Source organism: Vidua macroura, chromosome 2, assembly GCF_024509145.1.
Source record: "Vidua macroura isolate BioBank_ID:100142 chromosome 2, ASM2450914v1, whole genome shotgun sequence".
NCBI classification, from domain to species: domain Eukaryota; kingdom Metazoa; phylum Chordata; class Aves; order Passeriformes; family Viduidae; genus Vidua; species Vidua macroura.
The window spans coordinates 98,171,959-98,185,175 of NC_071572.1; the positions used below are offsets into that span (position 1 = coordinate 98,171,959).

Below are 13,217 nucleotides of genomic sequence, written 5' to 3' on the forward strand. Positions count from 1 at the left end.
TTAATTATTGTGTCCAAAACAAGCATAATCCAACCTGGTCTGAGGAAGACTTCTCCTCCAATTACATCTGTGGAGTAGTCATTGTCACAGTCTATGCTCAGAGCTTTATGTGTTTGTGGTCATTCTCCCACTTCCAGCTTGTATTCCCAGGCTGTGACTGATGACACAAAGCATTCAGCAGCTTTACTACAGTTACCACATTGTAGTTCTGGCAGTGCCACTTAACCTGTGACCACTTGTCTACAGCAGTACCATACATGTTATGGCTGACTCAAGGGATGGTTCATGGCAGGAACAGGGCAGCTGGGAGGGCAAGATGTGTGCAAATCAATACCACCACCAAACACATCCTATTATCAAATCATGGTCTGGGACTATATGGTAGCAGCACAATATATGGTGGGGCAACTTGGACTTGAAACCAACAAGAAAGAAAAAGCTTTCCTAGACAAGGAGCACAGGAGAGAACGTTATATTATGAATTGCCTGACACATTCAACTTCAGTTTCAAAATCAGTATTTTTTAGTGCATGACACCAGGCTCTTTTCTCCTTTATTTCTGTGCAGTAGGAAAGAAAAATTTATAGGATACGTTCCTATCCCTTCTCATCTCTGCATGATTATTTTATTAAAGCAGGACTGGGTGAAAGAACACTACATAATCTTCTTTCTACTGAGAGCCAAAAAGTGGACTCTACTTGTAAACAAAACACACACAAAGGCAGGAATAATCCCCTCTCCATGTGCAGGGTTTTCATTGCATGCTACTTGTTGTTTATTATGAAATTTACAACTGAATGACATACAAGAGACAATGGTGGGACTTACATGATTCTTGTGGTCCCTCCAGATCAGTCTGTGTGTGCTCAGCAGTAAAACTCCACTATCGAATTTCACCTGGGCAGGAAAAATAAAACAGATCAACAACACATTGAACCAGTAAGTTACATAAATACTGGTCTTGGAAACATTACACCTTACCACAACAGAGCAATCAGATTTAACAAGCCAGTATTTTGAGAACACTCCCTTTTTTCCAGAAAACAAAATACACAACGTTTAGAAAACAATGGAGAAAAATAGTATAAAACGATTAGATGGATAAACACAAACTTCCTTTTTCAAGCGTATAAACATTCCCCCCGGAAATCCTGAGGGATCCTCCCTCCATATACTCTGCAAGATATACTAAAGTTCTTGAATGTATTTTAAACAGGGCTATTGGCTTTGGAACATTCACTATATGCTGACAAAGAAGGTAGAAGTTATGCAAAAAGCCAAGCAACCTAATAAAAAGATGCTTCACACACAGTCTGAAATCTTCCATCCTATTACACAGGAGTATTGCTTCTATTGCAACTACCATGGTGTAGAAAAATGGAGAGATCAACAGTCAGTCCAGCAGTGAAGTGAAGCAATAAACAGGATGGCTCAGACAAGAGAAGGTTTGTCAGCACCCAGGATGGCTCAAGTGTGAATTGTGTGTCATGCCCTGTACCACACCAAAGCCAGGGCTCAGCCCCATACAGGAGTGACAGCCCAAGCAGAGTGACACTGCCGACACACACCCTGCGGGGGTCCCAACCCTCACCCCTTGTCACACACGCTGTCCAAGGCCTTTCTCATAGAATCAATCAAGTTGGAAAAGCCCTCTGAGATCATCGGGTCCAACCTATGACCCGAAATCCTCATGTCAACCAGACCACGGTCTGAGTGCCATGTCCAATCTTTCCTTAAACAGCTCCAGGGACGCTGACTCCACCACCTCCCAGGGCAGTCCATTGCAATGTCTAATTTCTAATTTCTTTCAAGAAATTCTTCCTAATGGCCAACCTAAACTTCCCCTAACACAGCTTAAGGCTACTTCCTCTTTTCCTGTCACTTGATGCCTGTAAGAAGAGACCAACCCCGAGCTGGCTCTACCCTTCTTTCAGGCAGTTGCAGAGCAATAAGGTCCCCCCAGAGCCTGCTCTTCTCCAGGCTAAACAATCCCAGCCCCTTCAGCTGCTCTTCCTAAGACTTGTGCTCCAGACCCTTCCCCAGCCCCGTTGCCCTCCTCTGGATCCACTCCAGCACCTCAATGTCTGTCCTGAGCTAAGGGGCCCGGACTGAACCCAGGATTCGGGGCGCGGCCTCACCAGGGCTGAGTACGGGGGGACAATCCTTGCCCTGGTCTTGCTTAGCACACTGTTGCTGATACAGACCAGGATGCCATTGGCCGCCTCGGCTACCTGGGCACACTCTGGCTCACATTCGGCTGCCGTCGACCAGCACAGCCCCTCGAAGCCCGGAACTCCGCCCTAATCTCCCCACAGAGACAAACCCTGCCAGACCCTGGCGCAGAACGTCCTCCTGCACCCCCGATCGATGCTCCGCCTGCAGCCCAAGCCCTTCACACCCTTTGTGTCGCGCCCCTCGCCCAACACCGCCTGTACCCACAGCCCTGCCACCCCCCCTTGCCTGGGGCCCACGGCCGCGTCCTTTACCCTCCTCCCCCGCCCCGGCCGTGCCGCCAGGCCCCGCGCGGAGCGGCTCCAGCTCCCGTCACCTTCTCCTCCCCGTCGCTGAGGCGCACGCCCCGCTGCTGGACTACCAGCGTCTCTCCCAGCTCCAGCAGCCCGGTGGTCCACGAGAACCTGTCCATGGCCGCGCTTCCCCTCCCGCACCGGGCCGCGACCGCTGGGCGTGCAGGGACCGTGTGCGGCTGACCCGCGCCCTCTAGCGGCGGCCCGGGGAGCGGCCGCCATGTTCTCCCCTGGGGCGCGGCGGGAGGGCAGCGCCGCCCGCCATTGGCCAGTTCAAGCCCCGCGGCCGGGCCAATCGGGGCGGCGCCGGGCGATTCAAACGCTCGTTGCGCGGCGGCCATGGCGGCGCGCGCGGCTCCGCAGCTCCCGGCTAGCCGCAGGTCCGAGCCTGCATTCCGCGGTAAGGCCGGGATGCCCGGCGGGGACAGGGATAGGGGCACCCGGGCACCGAGGGACAGAACTGCTCCCCGCCGTGGGCCGCCCTCTAGCTTGCCCGCGCGGGGCTGGCTGAGCGTTACCGGCCGCCGTTGCAGCCTCGCGCGTCGCTGCGGCGGGTGCAGGAGGGCCGGTGCGAGCGTGGAGCCGGTCGGTCTCTCCGGACAGTGGGAGGGGAGGGCAGGTGCTCCTGGTGAGGTCGGACCGCGCAGGTCTTGGTGGCAGCGCTCGCTGTTGTGGTCTTAGAGCTTGCGAGTGTGCCACCCTCCCTTGGCAGGGCTGGGGCCGGTACGGACCCCACCCCACCCCATCCTATCCCCTACCCCAGGTAGGGCTCCTGGGCTGGAAGCCTTCCCTCGTGACAAACGGGTTACCCTGACATTAAGAGCATCCTCTTGAAAGCAGCAAGTACGGCGTTCTTGTGCTTATTTACTTTTTGACCGGTTCGGCTTCTGCCAATTGAAATAAGGGAGTCGCTTTGGTGGGCTTTGCTGTTCGTGCGAGGGGCGGTGAGAGGCATTTTTGAAGCAGAAGGTGCTGGGAAGCTCTGGGATGCAGCGGCTCTCGGCAGGAGCACCGCTGCTGTACGAGCTGTGGTAGCTCCTTCAGAAGCAGGGGATGGACGCTGCTTTCCGTAACTTTGTCCAGAGAAGGGCAGGGAGCTGGGGAAGGGTCTGGAGGACAAGCCCTGTGAGGAGCGGCTGAGGGAGCTGGGGGTGCTTAGCCTGAAGAAGAGGCTCAGGGGGGACCTTATCACTCTACAATTGCCTGAAAGGAGGGTGGAGCCAGGTGGGGACCGGCCTCGTCTCCCCACCACGGGGACACCCTCGTCTCCCCGGGTGATGCGTGACAGGACAAGAGGATAGTCTCAAGCTGTGCCAGGGGACGTTTAGGTTGGACATTAGGAGGAATTTCTCGACAGAAAGGGTGATATGACACGAACATGAACTGTCCAAGGAGATGGTGGAGTCGCCATCCCTGGAGGGACAGCGACAGCTGTTCTTAGGACCTTTTCAGGATCACTTCATGCTGGTATTAACACTCCACGTAGTCTAACTATTTGCACAGATGTCCAAGTGGTAGTGGAAGAGAAGCAAATGATTTTACAGGTGGTCAGTTGGGTTCGCATGCATGGTGCTTTTTCATGTGTGCTATACTTGCTACTGCCACAAGTGAAAAGCGTGCTTGCTGAACCAACAGTAACTATGTGAAATACTGGACAGGCATACGGAAGATAACAGCAAGTCTGACTTCTTCATGTTACAAAAAAGTGTTTCTTTTAGCTTAATACAGCAAACCAGGCATTTTGTTTAGCTGTGAAGTTGTATTCAACCATCCCTTGAATACTGCCTTTCTCAAGAAATGCAAGAATGTGTAAGCCATTGAGATGTGAAAACTAAGGCTTTCTTAATCCATAGCGTCTATATTTTGTAATGTCTTGATACTAGTCTAACTGCATTTCTTTCTTGACTAAGAAAGTTTAGCATTAATATTTTGGCTGAAAATGTAACAAGTCTCTCTGTCTTAAAATCTGCTAGAACAAAGACGACAGAAAGTCGAAGAGGATCTATCAAGAAAGAAGACTTTTTCTGGTGTGCTGATTCAAGAAAACCAGGCATCAATCAGGTAGTGTTTCTGCTATGGCTTATATTCTCTTATGTTCATATTCACTAATGTTCTTTCGTTTTCCTCTCAACTGGTTTCTGTAGGTGCTCTGCAAAGATACCACTTGCTAACTAGAATGTTCATTTTCAGTCACGTGCAGTAGTGCTATGTCTCTTATGTAACACATCACAAAGCACCTGAGGAAGAATTTGAATTTGTAACTTTAAACTGAGATGCTTTTCTTCTGAGTTGTTAATACATTTTCATAGTTGCTAGGAGACAATACTGCTCTTGGTGGTTTTGTAACTTTCTAGGTAGTCTGATGCCAGCTCTACTGCCTAACTGAAGGTTTTGGAACCTGTCAGTGTGGTAGGAACTATGTGTCCTTGTTCAGACTTGTCTCAGATGGCCTGGGCTCTCATGACTGCAGTAGCTGAGCTTCAGCTTCATCTGTTAGACAGCTCTTTATGGTATAAAAAATATGTTTTCCAGCCTGGGTTCTGATCAGTGGTTGCTTAACCATTTGTTTTTGCTGGAGGAATAGTGCAAGCTAAACAGAAATGATTCAGTATGAGTACATTCTGCAGACTACCAACTGAAAAGTGAACATCCTCTAAAAATACATCCCTTTGTTGCATGATTTAAGATGTTTGTTTGTTTTTTTTTTAAGCAGTAGTAGAACGAGGAGAGCCACTACCAGTAAACTGCAAGACAAGTTACAGCTCTCAATATCTTCCAAGCCAGAAATGGTAAGTTTTTGACTGATACTTAAATACTGATGGCACTTTGTTTCTATGGCTACAGCATTCCACTTACTTAAATCTCTTTATGTTGTATGTCTTCCAGAGCATGAGAATTTTGCAGGTGCAGAGGTGTGGTTTGTCAGACCTTTATTTAGTCACTGCTTATTATATGCTTCTTGGAAAGCTGTCATATTCCAGTAGGCAATGGATCATATTGCTATTCAATTTGTACCCAACAGGAGAGAGAGTTAAAGAGAATACCATTATTGCTGAAATAATGCTTAAATTTTAACAACGCTTCTCAAGAATCTCACGGGGTTCTTGATACATTTTGAGTCTTTGGGGAAGTTATTTAAAATCTGAGTAATGTCTTCTGTCACAGTAAAGAAAGCCAAAAAGAAAGAAAAGTCTTGTTAATGGTTTGGCTTTCTTTACTTGAAAGAAAGCCAAACCATTAACAAAATGAACTGTTGAGTGTGTATGTTTTTTCAGTGGTGTGCTGGCAAAACTAAGGTAATCAGAAGTAGATGCCAATACCTAATCAGAGTTTAAGGGAATGTGTTTACTGTATCATTTCATGTCACTTTCCTGGAATTAAGATGCAAATGGTTGTGCTGCTTAGAAATAGCAAAACAGAGATTCTTTTCCAGACCTGTTCTCAGAGAAAGGTGAGGAAAAAATAGACATAAGACCTGTGTTCATGTTAGTTCAGAGTTTGGGGTTCATAAGATTTGAGATGTGGTGCTACTTGAGGAGAAAAGCAAAAAACTTTAAACTTCAAAACTGTCTGTTGAGGAGAAAAATGGAAGAAGTAAGAACAAGTGTTTTTTTACAAGTTGCCTGAAGGGATATATATTTTTCTGTATAAATGTCTTTTATGGTTTAAAGTTGAGTTAAGCTACATAGTTTCCTGAAAAAACAGTCCTCACACTCAAATTCTAGTTATGCAGGCTTTGTCAAATCTAACTACTAAGCCTCAGTGACAGACCGGGATATGAGTTTTCTTTCAGGTCAAGGGCATCTTCCTTAAAGTCTGCTCCTGCAGACTTCCATGTGTCATCCACATGGTTTTTTCATGCCTTTGGATATTTCACTCTTTAAAAAGCTGTTGCTTGGACAATGCTGAATTAATTGCAGTAGAGCAACTTTTTTTGAGGAAAAGACTAGATTCTACTTTTCTTAAGGGGTTGTGCTGAGAACATACAGCTGATAGTTTCAGTAAAGCCATGTAAAACTGATGTAACTATTCTCAACTTGCAGCATCCTACATCTCAATAGTAAGTAAAGTTATCTTCTGGTAACATCTAGGAGTGGAGAGAAGTGGGGAGAGGATGTTGCCAGCAGGTCCCTCTATCCCTAATTACTACTTTACTGACTACCTTGTGTTAGTAGACTATTCACACTAAGTGGAGGAATGGTGCTGCCATTAACTGATTATGTATGCAAACAGATACTGCTCTTGACTATATACAGCCTAAAGCAAGTTTCTGCTTAAGTCAGAATTCTAAGGAGGTAATTTAGGCAGCTTTAAGCCAGAAGTTGCTTTAAGAGTTTTATTTCTTACTTCCAAGACAGAATTTAAGCAATTTTTATTTGATTTTTGATGTGAATTCTGCAGTAATAGTTGACAAATAATCTACTTAATATTTATACATTACTTCTGTAGGCACCTTTAAACTGGCATGTACGGTTAAGCACTTTTGTCCTGTAAATCATTGGAAGCCTCTTTGGAAACAATTAACATGCAGCATGAACATATGTATAACATTTACATGCATTTACTTTTGATTTCAGGAAAATAAAGAGAATGCTGATAAAGTGTCATGGAACCAATCAATTGTAAACTCAGAAACAAATGTTACTTTAAACTCTTCTACAGTCCCACTGACAAGTTACATATCAGAGACAAACTGTAATCTTGAAAATCAAGCTCCAGAGAATAAAGTCACAGATATAAAATCTCAGCATGTACCACTTAGCAAGGCCATCTTGGAAATAAAAAGAATTAAAGAGAGGCATTTGACAGCAGAAAAACAAAATGCAAGTATCAGCATACCAAAGAAACCAGCTCTTGGCAGATATCGTGGCAAAGTTATCCAATCCAAGATAAATTCTTTCTGGAAAGCAGCAAAAACTGAGGGGGAAAAGAGTTCTTTTCCAGACAAGAAGCTTTTTCCTTCTGCCACAAAACAAGCAGCAAATTCTTCGCCCATGAAAAGCTGTAATACAGTTCTGAAGACCATCAAAGTTGCAAACAACCCTAAGTCTGTAAAATCAAATGGTGTCCTGCCATTTCATAGCAAACCATCTGACAAAGCTGCTACTAACTTGCAGTCTGGTCTGAAGAAACAGCTGACATTTGCTGTGGCACCAAAGAAAGTAACAGTCCCAAAAGTGGTTGGTGGAAGGCGACCACAGCCCCTGAAGGCTGCTTCTTGCAATCCTGATCGCAAAATGAGGGGTGTGAAGAAGTGTGCAGATTTTTATGAAGATGCAAGACCAGAAGGTCCAGCAAAATCAGCTTCTCTTGCTCCTGGTACAAAATCAGGACAGAATTCTAAAATGGATAGCAACAGAAAATCTATTCTGCCAAAAGAGTCAGCAGAAGAGAGAAGGTAACTAAATTACTGTTGTAGCTTACTCTTAGAAGGTATTCAGGCCTCTTTCCCAAGAATATCTTGTTTGATCTATTTGTTGCTGTATAGACTCTAAAAAACAGAGAACTAAGTGTTTGGACTTGATGCCCAAGGATAGCATCAAGGCTTAAACTGAGAAATCAGGATTCAATTGCAGGAACTCTCCAGGCTTACAGCTTTTCCCGTGCAGTTAAAAAATATATGTTGCTGGAGCTGTTTTTTTAGTCTAAGTGTTGTGACAGCCTTAAGGATGACAGATAATACTGTAAATTAACTTCACGTGCATGTCGCAGTTGAAAAAAAATGACTGAGGCGGGATGTATATAGGCAGGAGCATCTTTACAAACTGAAAGAGAGAACTTGTCAATGACATTTTTCAGTTTGGTGAGTGCAGCATAGACAATGGGCGGGAATATGATTCACAGTCTAAAAGTTATTTAATATTCCTCATATAGAGCTCTTTTTGAGTCACATTTACTAAAAATTAGTGGTCATGGGGGTGTGGTTGAAATGAAACATTAAAACTGAATTACACTTCACATCTGTTTCTGATTTTATAAAGTGTGTGATAGGGTTGTTTTGGGCTGTTCTCCATGCTTTGTCTTAAGATATTAGTTTCTAGTTTTCTGATTTGACGTGGGACTGGGGGGGAGAAGGTGACAGAGATGAATAGTTAAGAAACATTTTTTTACCTTTTTTTTCAAAACAAGGGTCTGTAACCTAAGTCTCTTGTTGCAGCTGGAAGGGAAGAGATTAAAATGTTTTAACCTGGTAGATACCTAAAGCAGACAGTAATATGCGTAGTTCTGAAACTTCCATGCAGATCTCAAAGGCAGCTTTATTCCTCTTGGGATTGAAAGAAGAAGACTCAGACTACCTGGAAAGCATATCTTGGCATGACTTACCCTAATTAGTGTCAGTCAATGTAAAAAAAGTGATAAAACATCTGTCACTTCAGCTAATAATATTCATAAATGCAGAGCTCGCCTGGATGAATGGAGGGCATCTAGAGGAAAAGTGATGAGACGACCTCCTATACATGTACTTCTGGGACCCCAGTCTAAAAGCGAAGAACAAGAATTCTCTGCTGCTGATACAGAAAAGGTCAACAAGACTCTGAGTGAATGCCTGCAGTTAACAGAACAGGTACTTGGACCCCTGCCTACTGAGTTCTGATCATATAAGTCCTGACAAAAGGAAAATTCTCTGGGCATGTTAGACCCATGTGAATCAGATGCAGGAGATTAATTGTTCCCCAAGTTAAGCAATATCATAGCTTTTGCCAACAGCTGAGGAAATTAACCTTTACTAACTCACTGAGCTACTAAATAAGTATAGTCAATAATGGTAATAATAGTAATTTAACTATAATGTAATGAGAGTAGATAGAAGGAATTAACCTAAAACAAGTTTGCATTTGCACAAACTTGTCTGTACTTCTGAAAAAGTCTGGTTCAAGTAGTTCTGAAGATGCCTCTACATCTTACTACTTTTACTTAACTTCTACTTAAAATACTGTATAAATCCAATTTTGAAGAATAGTTGAATAACAATTCTGCCAAAGGAAAAATCCTTTGCTTTCTAGTCCAAAAGCAGCAAAACTACAGCACCTCAATGTGTCAAGTGCATTTAAATCTCTCCTTTTGTGCTGACTTTAGGGACATTGCAGTGATGAAGTACGTGCCATGTTGGAAGATCTGATACACAGCATTGCTGGGGTTAAAAAGCTTGCAAAATATTGGATCTGCTGTATGCGTCTTGAGCAGACGGGCCATCTTGGAAAGCTTCTTGCTGTCTATGAGGAGGCCATTTTGGCAGGAGCGAAGGTAAGCAACTTTTCTTAAAATCTGAGATTAACAATTAGAAAGGCATGAAAATATGGCCTGTAAAATACAACTGCTTCTGATTCTATTAAATACCTTTATAGTAGGAGGAGAGTCACGTGACCTACCTGACCATAAAAATAATGGATTTGGTTTGCTCTGTAGCCACTGTAGGTACTAATTTGAAGAAGAAAAGTTTAGGATCATCAAATTACCATAGTACTACTAGAAACCCAAAATAGAACTTAATTTTACACCTACTGATGGACTTAACTTCTGTGCTTTAATATCAACAAGATTTCAGGGCATCAAATCCATCTTTAGCACACCAAATACTGAAAATACAGGATTCACTTGTGTTCTGACTTAACTCTGAACAGCATTAAAGAAAGCATTTGTAATATGGACATCATGTGGCCTGCTTCACTTTCCCTGTAACTATTATATCACTCAAATAAGCTGAGATGATAATTCATTTTGGAATTGTTTTTCTAAAACAGTGCAACTTTTTTTCAGCCCAGAGAGGAATTGCGACACACACTAGTAGATACAATCAAAAATACTGAAGGTCTTCTTAACTCTGACAGTGGTAAGTCTGAGTGCTCTGTTCTAGGTCTTACGTCTAGTGGCAGCCAACACAAGGTGTTTAAACTATTTGTACTCATATTAAATTTTAATTCATGGAAAATTTTTCCATTATCTTATACTCAATTGTCTTTGAAAACAATCTTGGCTAAATAAATCCTTTTCAACAGTGGGCATGTTAAAATGATTGGAGATGCCCTTGTATTCAGGCTTGTTAATTAAACTTTATAAAAGCTGTGTTGTCCAACTATTTCAGCCTGATAATCAAAGAGTAAATAAAAATACTCTTGTGAGCTAAAAATCAGTGCCTCTGACTCAAACTCCTTCACTACCAGAAGCCTGGTTGTTTTATGGCATAGTTTTGATTAAAGGTTGTAAATATTCTAATTTTGGAACTAAAGTAGCCATAAATATTTCCTTTCAATGTAACATAACCTGACAAGTATCTGAACCCAGAAACTTGCTGAAATACTTGTTGAGAGCTGCTGCACTTGAAAAGGAAGAGAATCACTTCTCAGGATGTGTACTTAGCCTGAGCTTTTGGGTTGCAGGTTTGTAAAGGTGGCTAAAATTATTAGCAACTTAAATTGTTGTGGCTCAGACTCCAATGCATACTTACCAAAAATCTTAGAGCTCTACATGAGAATAAAAGTTATCTCTCTAAAAACATTAGTTGTAACTAATTGCAGGTATGCTCTCTTCAATGTTGCATTTTTAGGGGGAACCGTGATAGAAGCTCATTTCAGTGAGGTAGTGGAAGTCAGCAAGGAACCAAATTTGTCTGTAGAGCCAGTTCAGGAAACCTTCAAAGACCTCTGCCCTGATGATAACCAAAAAGAAGAGAATGATAATAAGAAGGCAGAGACAAGCAGTGAAGTTATCAAAAAAGAAGAAATTGATTTAGACTTAAAACCAAGAGGAGACATCTTGCCAAAAAAGAATAAAAAGCACAAGGCTAAAGAACGGGCAAAAAAGAAAGGAAAATGTGAAAGAGAACAGAAGGAGGATGGGATAAAAAATACAGCCCAAGCAATTAATTCTCCCGAGAAAGAGAATGACACATCTTATTCAATGAAATGCAACCCTCCTACCACACCATATTTGGAAAGGTAAGATTACTTAAGGTAACCATGGAAAGTCTGTAGTGTCTGGAGTAACTGTTTGTGTCCTGTTAAAACAGGGAGGCACTGCATTTAAGCTGCACTTAGTTAAAAGCTGTCAAGAACCACATTTTTAGGATTGCTTCCTCTTCCTTTAGAAGGAAGTATTTTTAAGTAAGCTTCTCTATTTCCCCAAACTGTTTTGCTTTTTGAATGGTTCACTACAGAGTAACCAGACTTTTGTGGCAGAGACCTAAATTCGACATTTAGGATTTCCTTCTACTGCCAACATGGCAGTAGCAGTTCTACACTGAGCTAGGTAAAGAGGTCTCCATTCCTCCCCTTTTCAAATGTAGATAAGGTTGTATGTCATAACACAGAATTAGTGAACAAGATTTAACTGGCCTGTAAAGATTATTTTAATTGTATCTTGAGGCCAAAACCTGGGTAGTTACCTCAGTACAAACCAACTAATGCTTAATTTTTTTTTTTTTTTTTGCCATAAGTTTTTTCCTGAAGGGAGTTGTGCTCAGCTTTAACATCTGATGGAGTTAGAGTCCTGGCAGCTGTCCACTGTCCCTTGCAGCAAGAAGAACAGTTTCCCCTGATGGAAAGGGAAAGAATCTGTCTTTGGGAACTCTTTTCAGGAGGTTTTCTGGGTTAAAATATTTTGCCCAAGAAAAGAGTTGTACATCTGGTTTTAACTGAATGAATGGGAAGGGACCTGTTTCCTTTTGCTATGGGAATGGGAAAGAGTTGAACAGGAATCATGACTTGCTGTTTCTGCTGGCTGCTGCAGAGGTAACTTGTATGATGGCATGCCTATGTTTATGTTTTTGGTTTGTTGTTTTCCTAAGTGTGAAGATGCATCCTGTGGCAAATGACTGCAGTGCTAAAGATCTGAAAATCGTAACTCCTTTGCGATATTCTCAACGCATTCGGGAGAAGATGTGCAAGCTGCCTGATGCTGTTAAAGACCAAGATCCATGTGTCTCTTCACTTGAGCAGCTGGGAGACTTGGAACCAAAATCCACTGTGTTTATCCACAGACAGAGCAATGCCCTCCAAGAAACAAGTGCTGAAATAGAAGAGTAAAAGTAGTGCTACTGCTAGAGGGGGTTAAAGATTTTATACTTTTTTAGAGAGAGTTGAAAGGTATTTGTTTTATGCAGCTTTGAGAAAGGAGCTGTCTAAAATTTTTTGTGGACTGCCTGTGTCACTAAATCAACTTTTAAAGTTTCTGCCTTTTCAAAATTGTAACAAATCTGTCCTGCTTTAAGTACTAGACTAAGCCTGTTGTCTTTATGTTGACTATGTTTCATTAAATTTTCAATTAAGGTCTAGGTATAATGCCTCATATTAGTAGCTCATGGTAGTATATTGCCAATACTTACTGTTTACTTGTTGCAATTCTTATTAATTCCTTAGAAACATGCAATCTTTTAGTTTAAGAAAACAAAGTAATGTAGGTGTTCCAGTAATGCAATGTCTACTCTGACAAGATTTAGTTTTGAAAACTGAAGGCAGGTAATAAAGTGTGTGCTGAATTTAAACTGTTGTATCTAGTTTTAGGGCTGCTTCAACAAAACAGAATTTAATCTCTTTAGTTACTGAGATTTGTTCATTATCAAGTAATCCTAGATGAGGTCTGATACACTACTTACTATGTGACCATTTTTATGTTGGTTTGCATCAGTCTGTATTATGGTATACTTATTAAACTCATCAGTCTGTATTATGGTATACTTCTTCAACTCATTAATTT

General features: G+C 42.4%; 2 protein-coding genes across 6 annotated transcripts in view; one reads left to right on the plus strand and one right to left on the minus strand.

Annotated features, from left to right (window-relative positions):
• VPS36 (vacuolar protein sorting 36 homolog) overlaps positions 1-2,866 on the minus strand; it is a 26,959-nt gene extending 24,093 nt beyond the window's left edge. For all 4 annotated transcript variants that reach the window (XR_008435669.1, XM_053970051.1, XM_053970050.1 and 1 more), the window contains exons 1-2: positions 2,549-2,866; positions 829-897 (exon numbers count right to left, since the gene is read on the minus strand). Coding sequence is in view for 3 of the 4 variants with exons in the window: in XM_053970051.1 (XP_053826026.1) it covers positions 829-897; positions 2,549-2,866 (387 nt within the window). In the remaining variant the exon portion in view is untranslated. The remainder of the gene's footprint in view (positions 1-828; positions 898-2,548) is intronic.
• CKAP2 (cytoskeleton associated protein 2) lies at positions 2,851-13,210 on the plus strand. 2 transcript variants are annotated; one of them, XM_053970048.1, is made up of 9 exons: positions 2,851-2,925; positions 4,499-4,586; positions 5,236-5,314; positions 7,103-7,923; positions 8,925-9,090; positions 9,603-9,770; positions 10,284-10,356; positions 11,071-11,461; positions 12,310-13,210. In XM_053970048.1, exons 1-9 carry the CDS (start codon positions 2,865-2,867, stop codon positions 12,545-12,547), a joined length of 2,085 nt encoding a protein of 694 aa, XP_053826023.1. In that variant the 5' UTR covers positions 2,851-2,864; the 3' UTR covers positions 12,548-13,210. The 2 variants fall into 2 exon arrangements, with proteins under 2 accessions (XP_053826023.1, XP_053826024.1); XM_053970049.1 differs by having other exon boundaries at positions 5,239-5,314.
• The last annotated feature ends 7 nt before the right edge of the window (positions 13,211-13,217 follow it).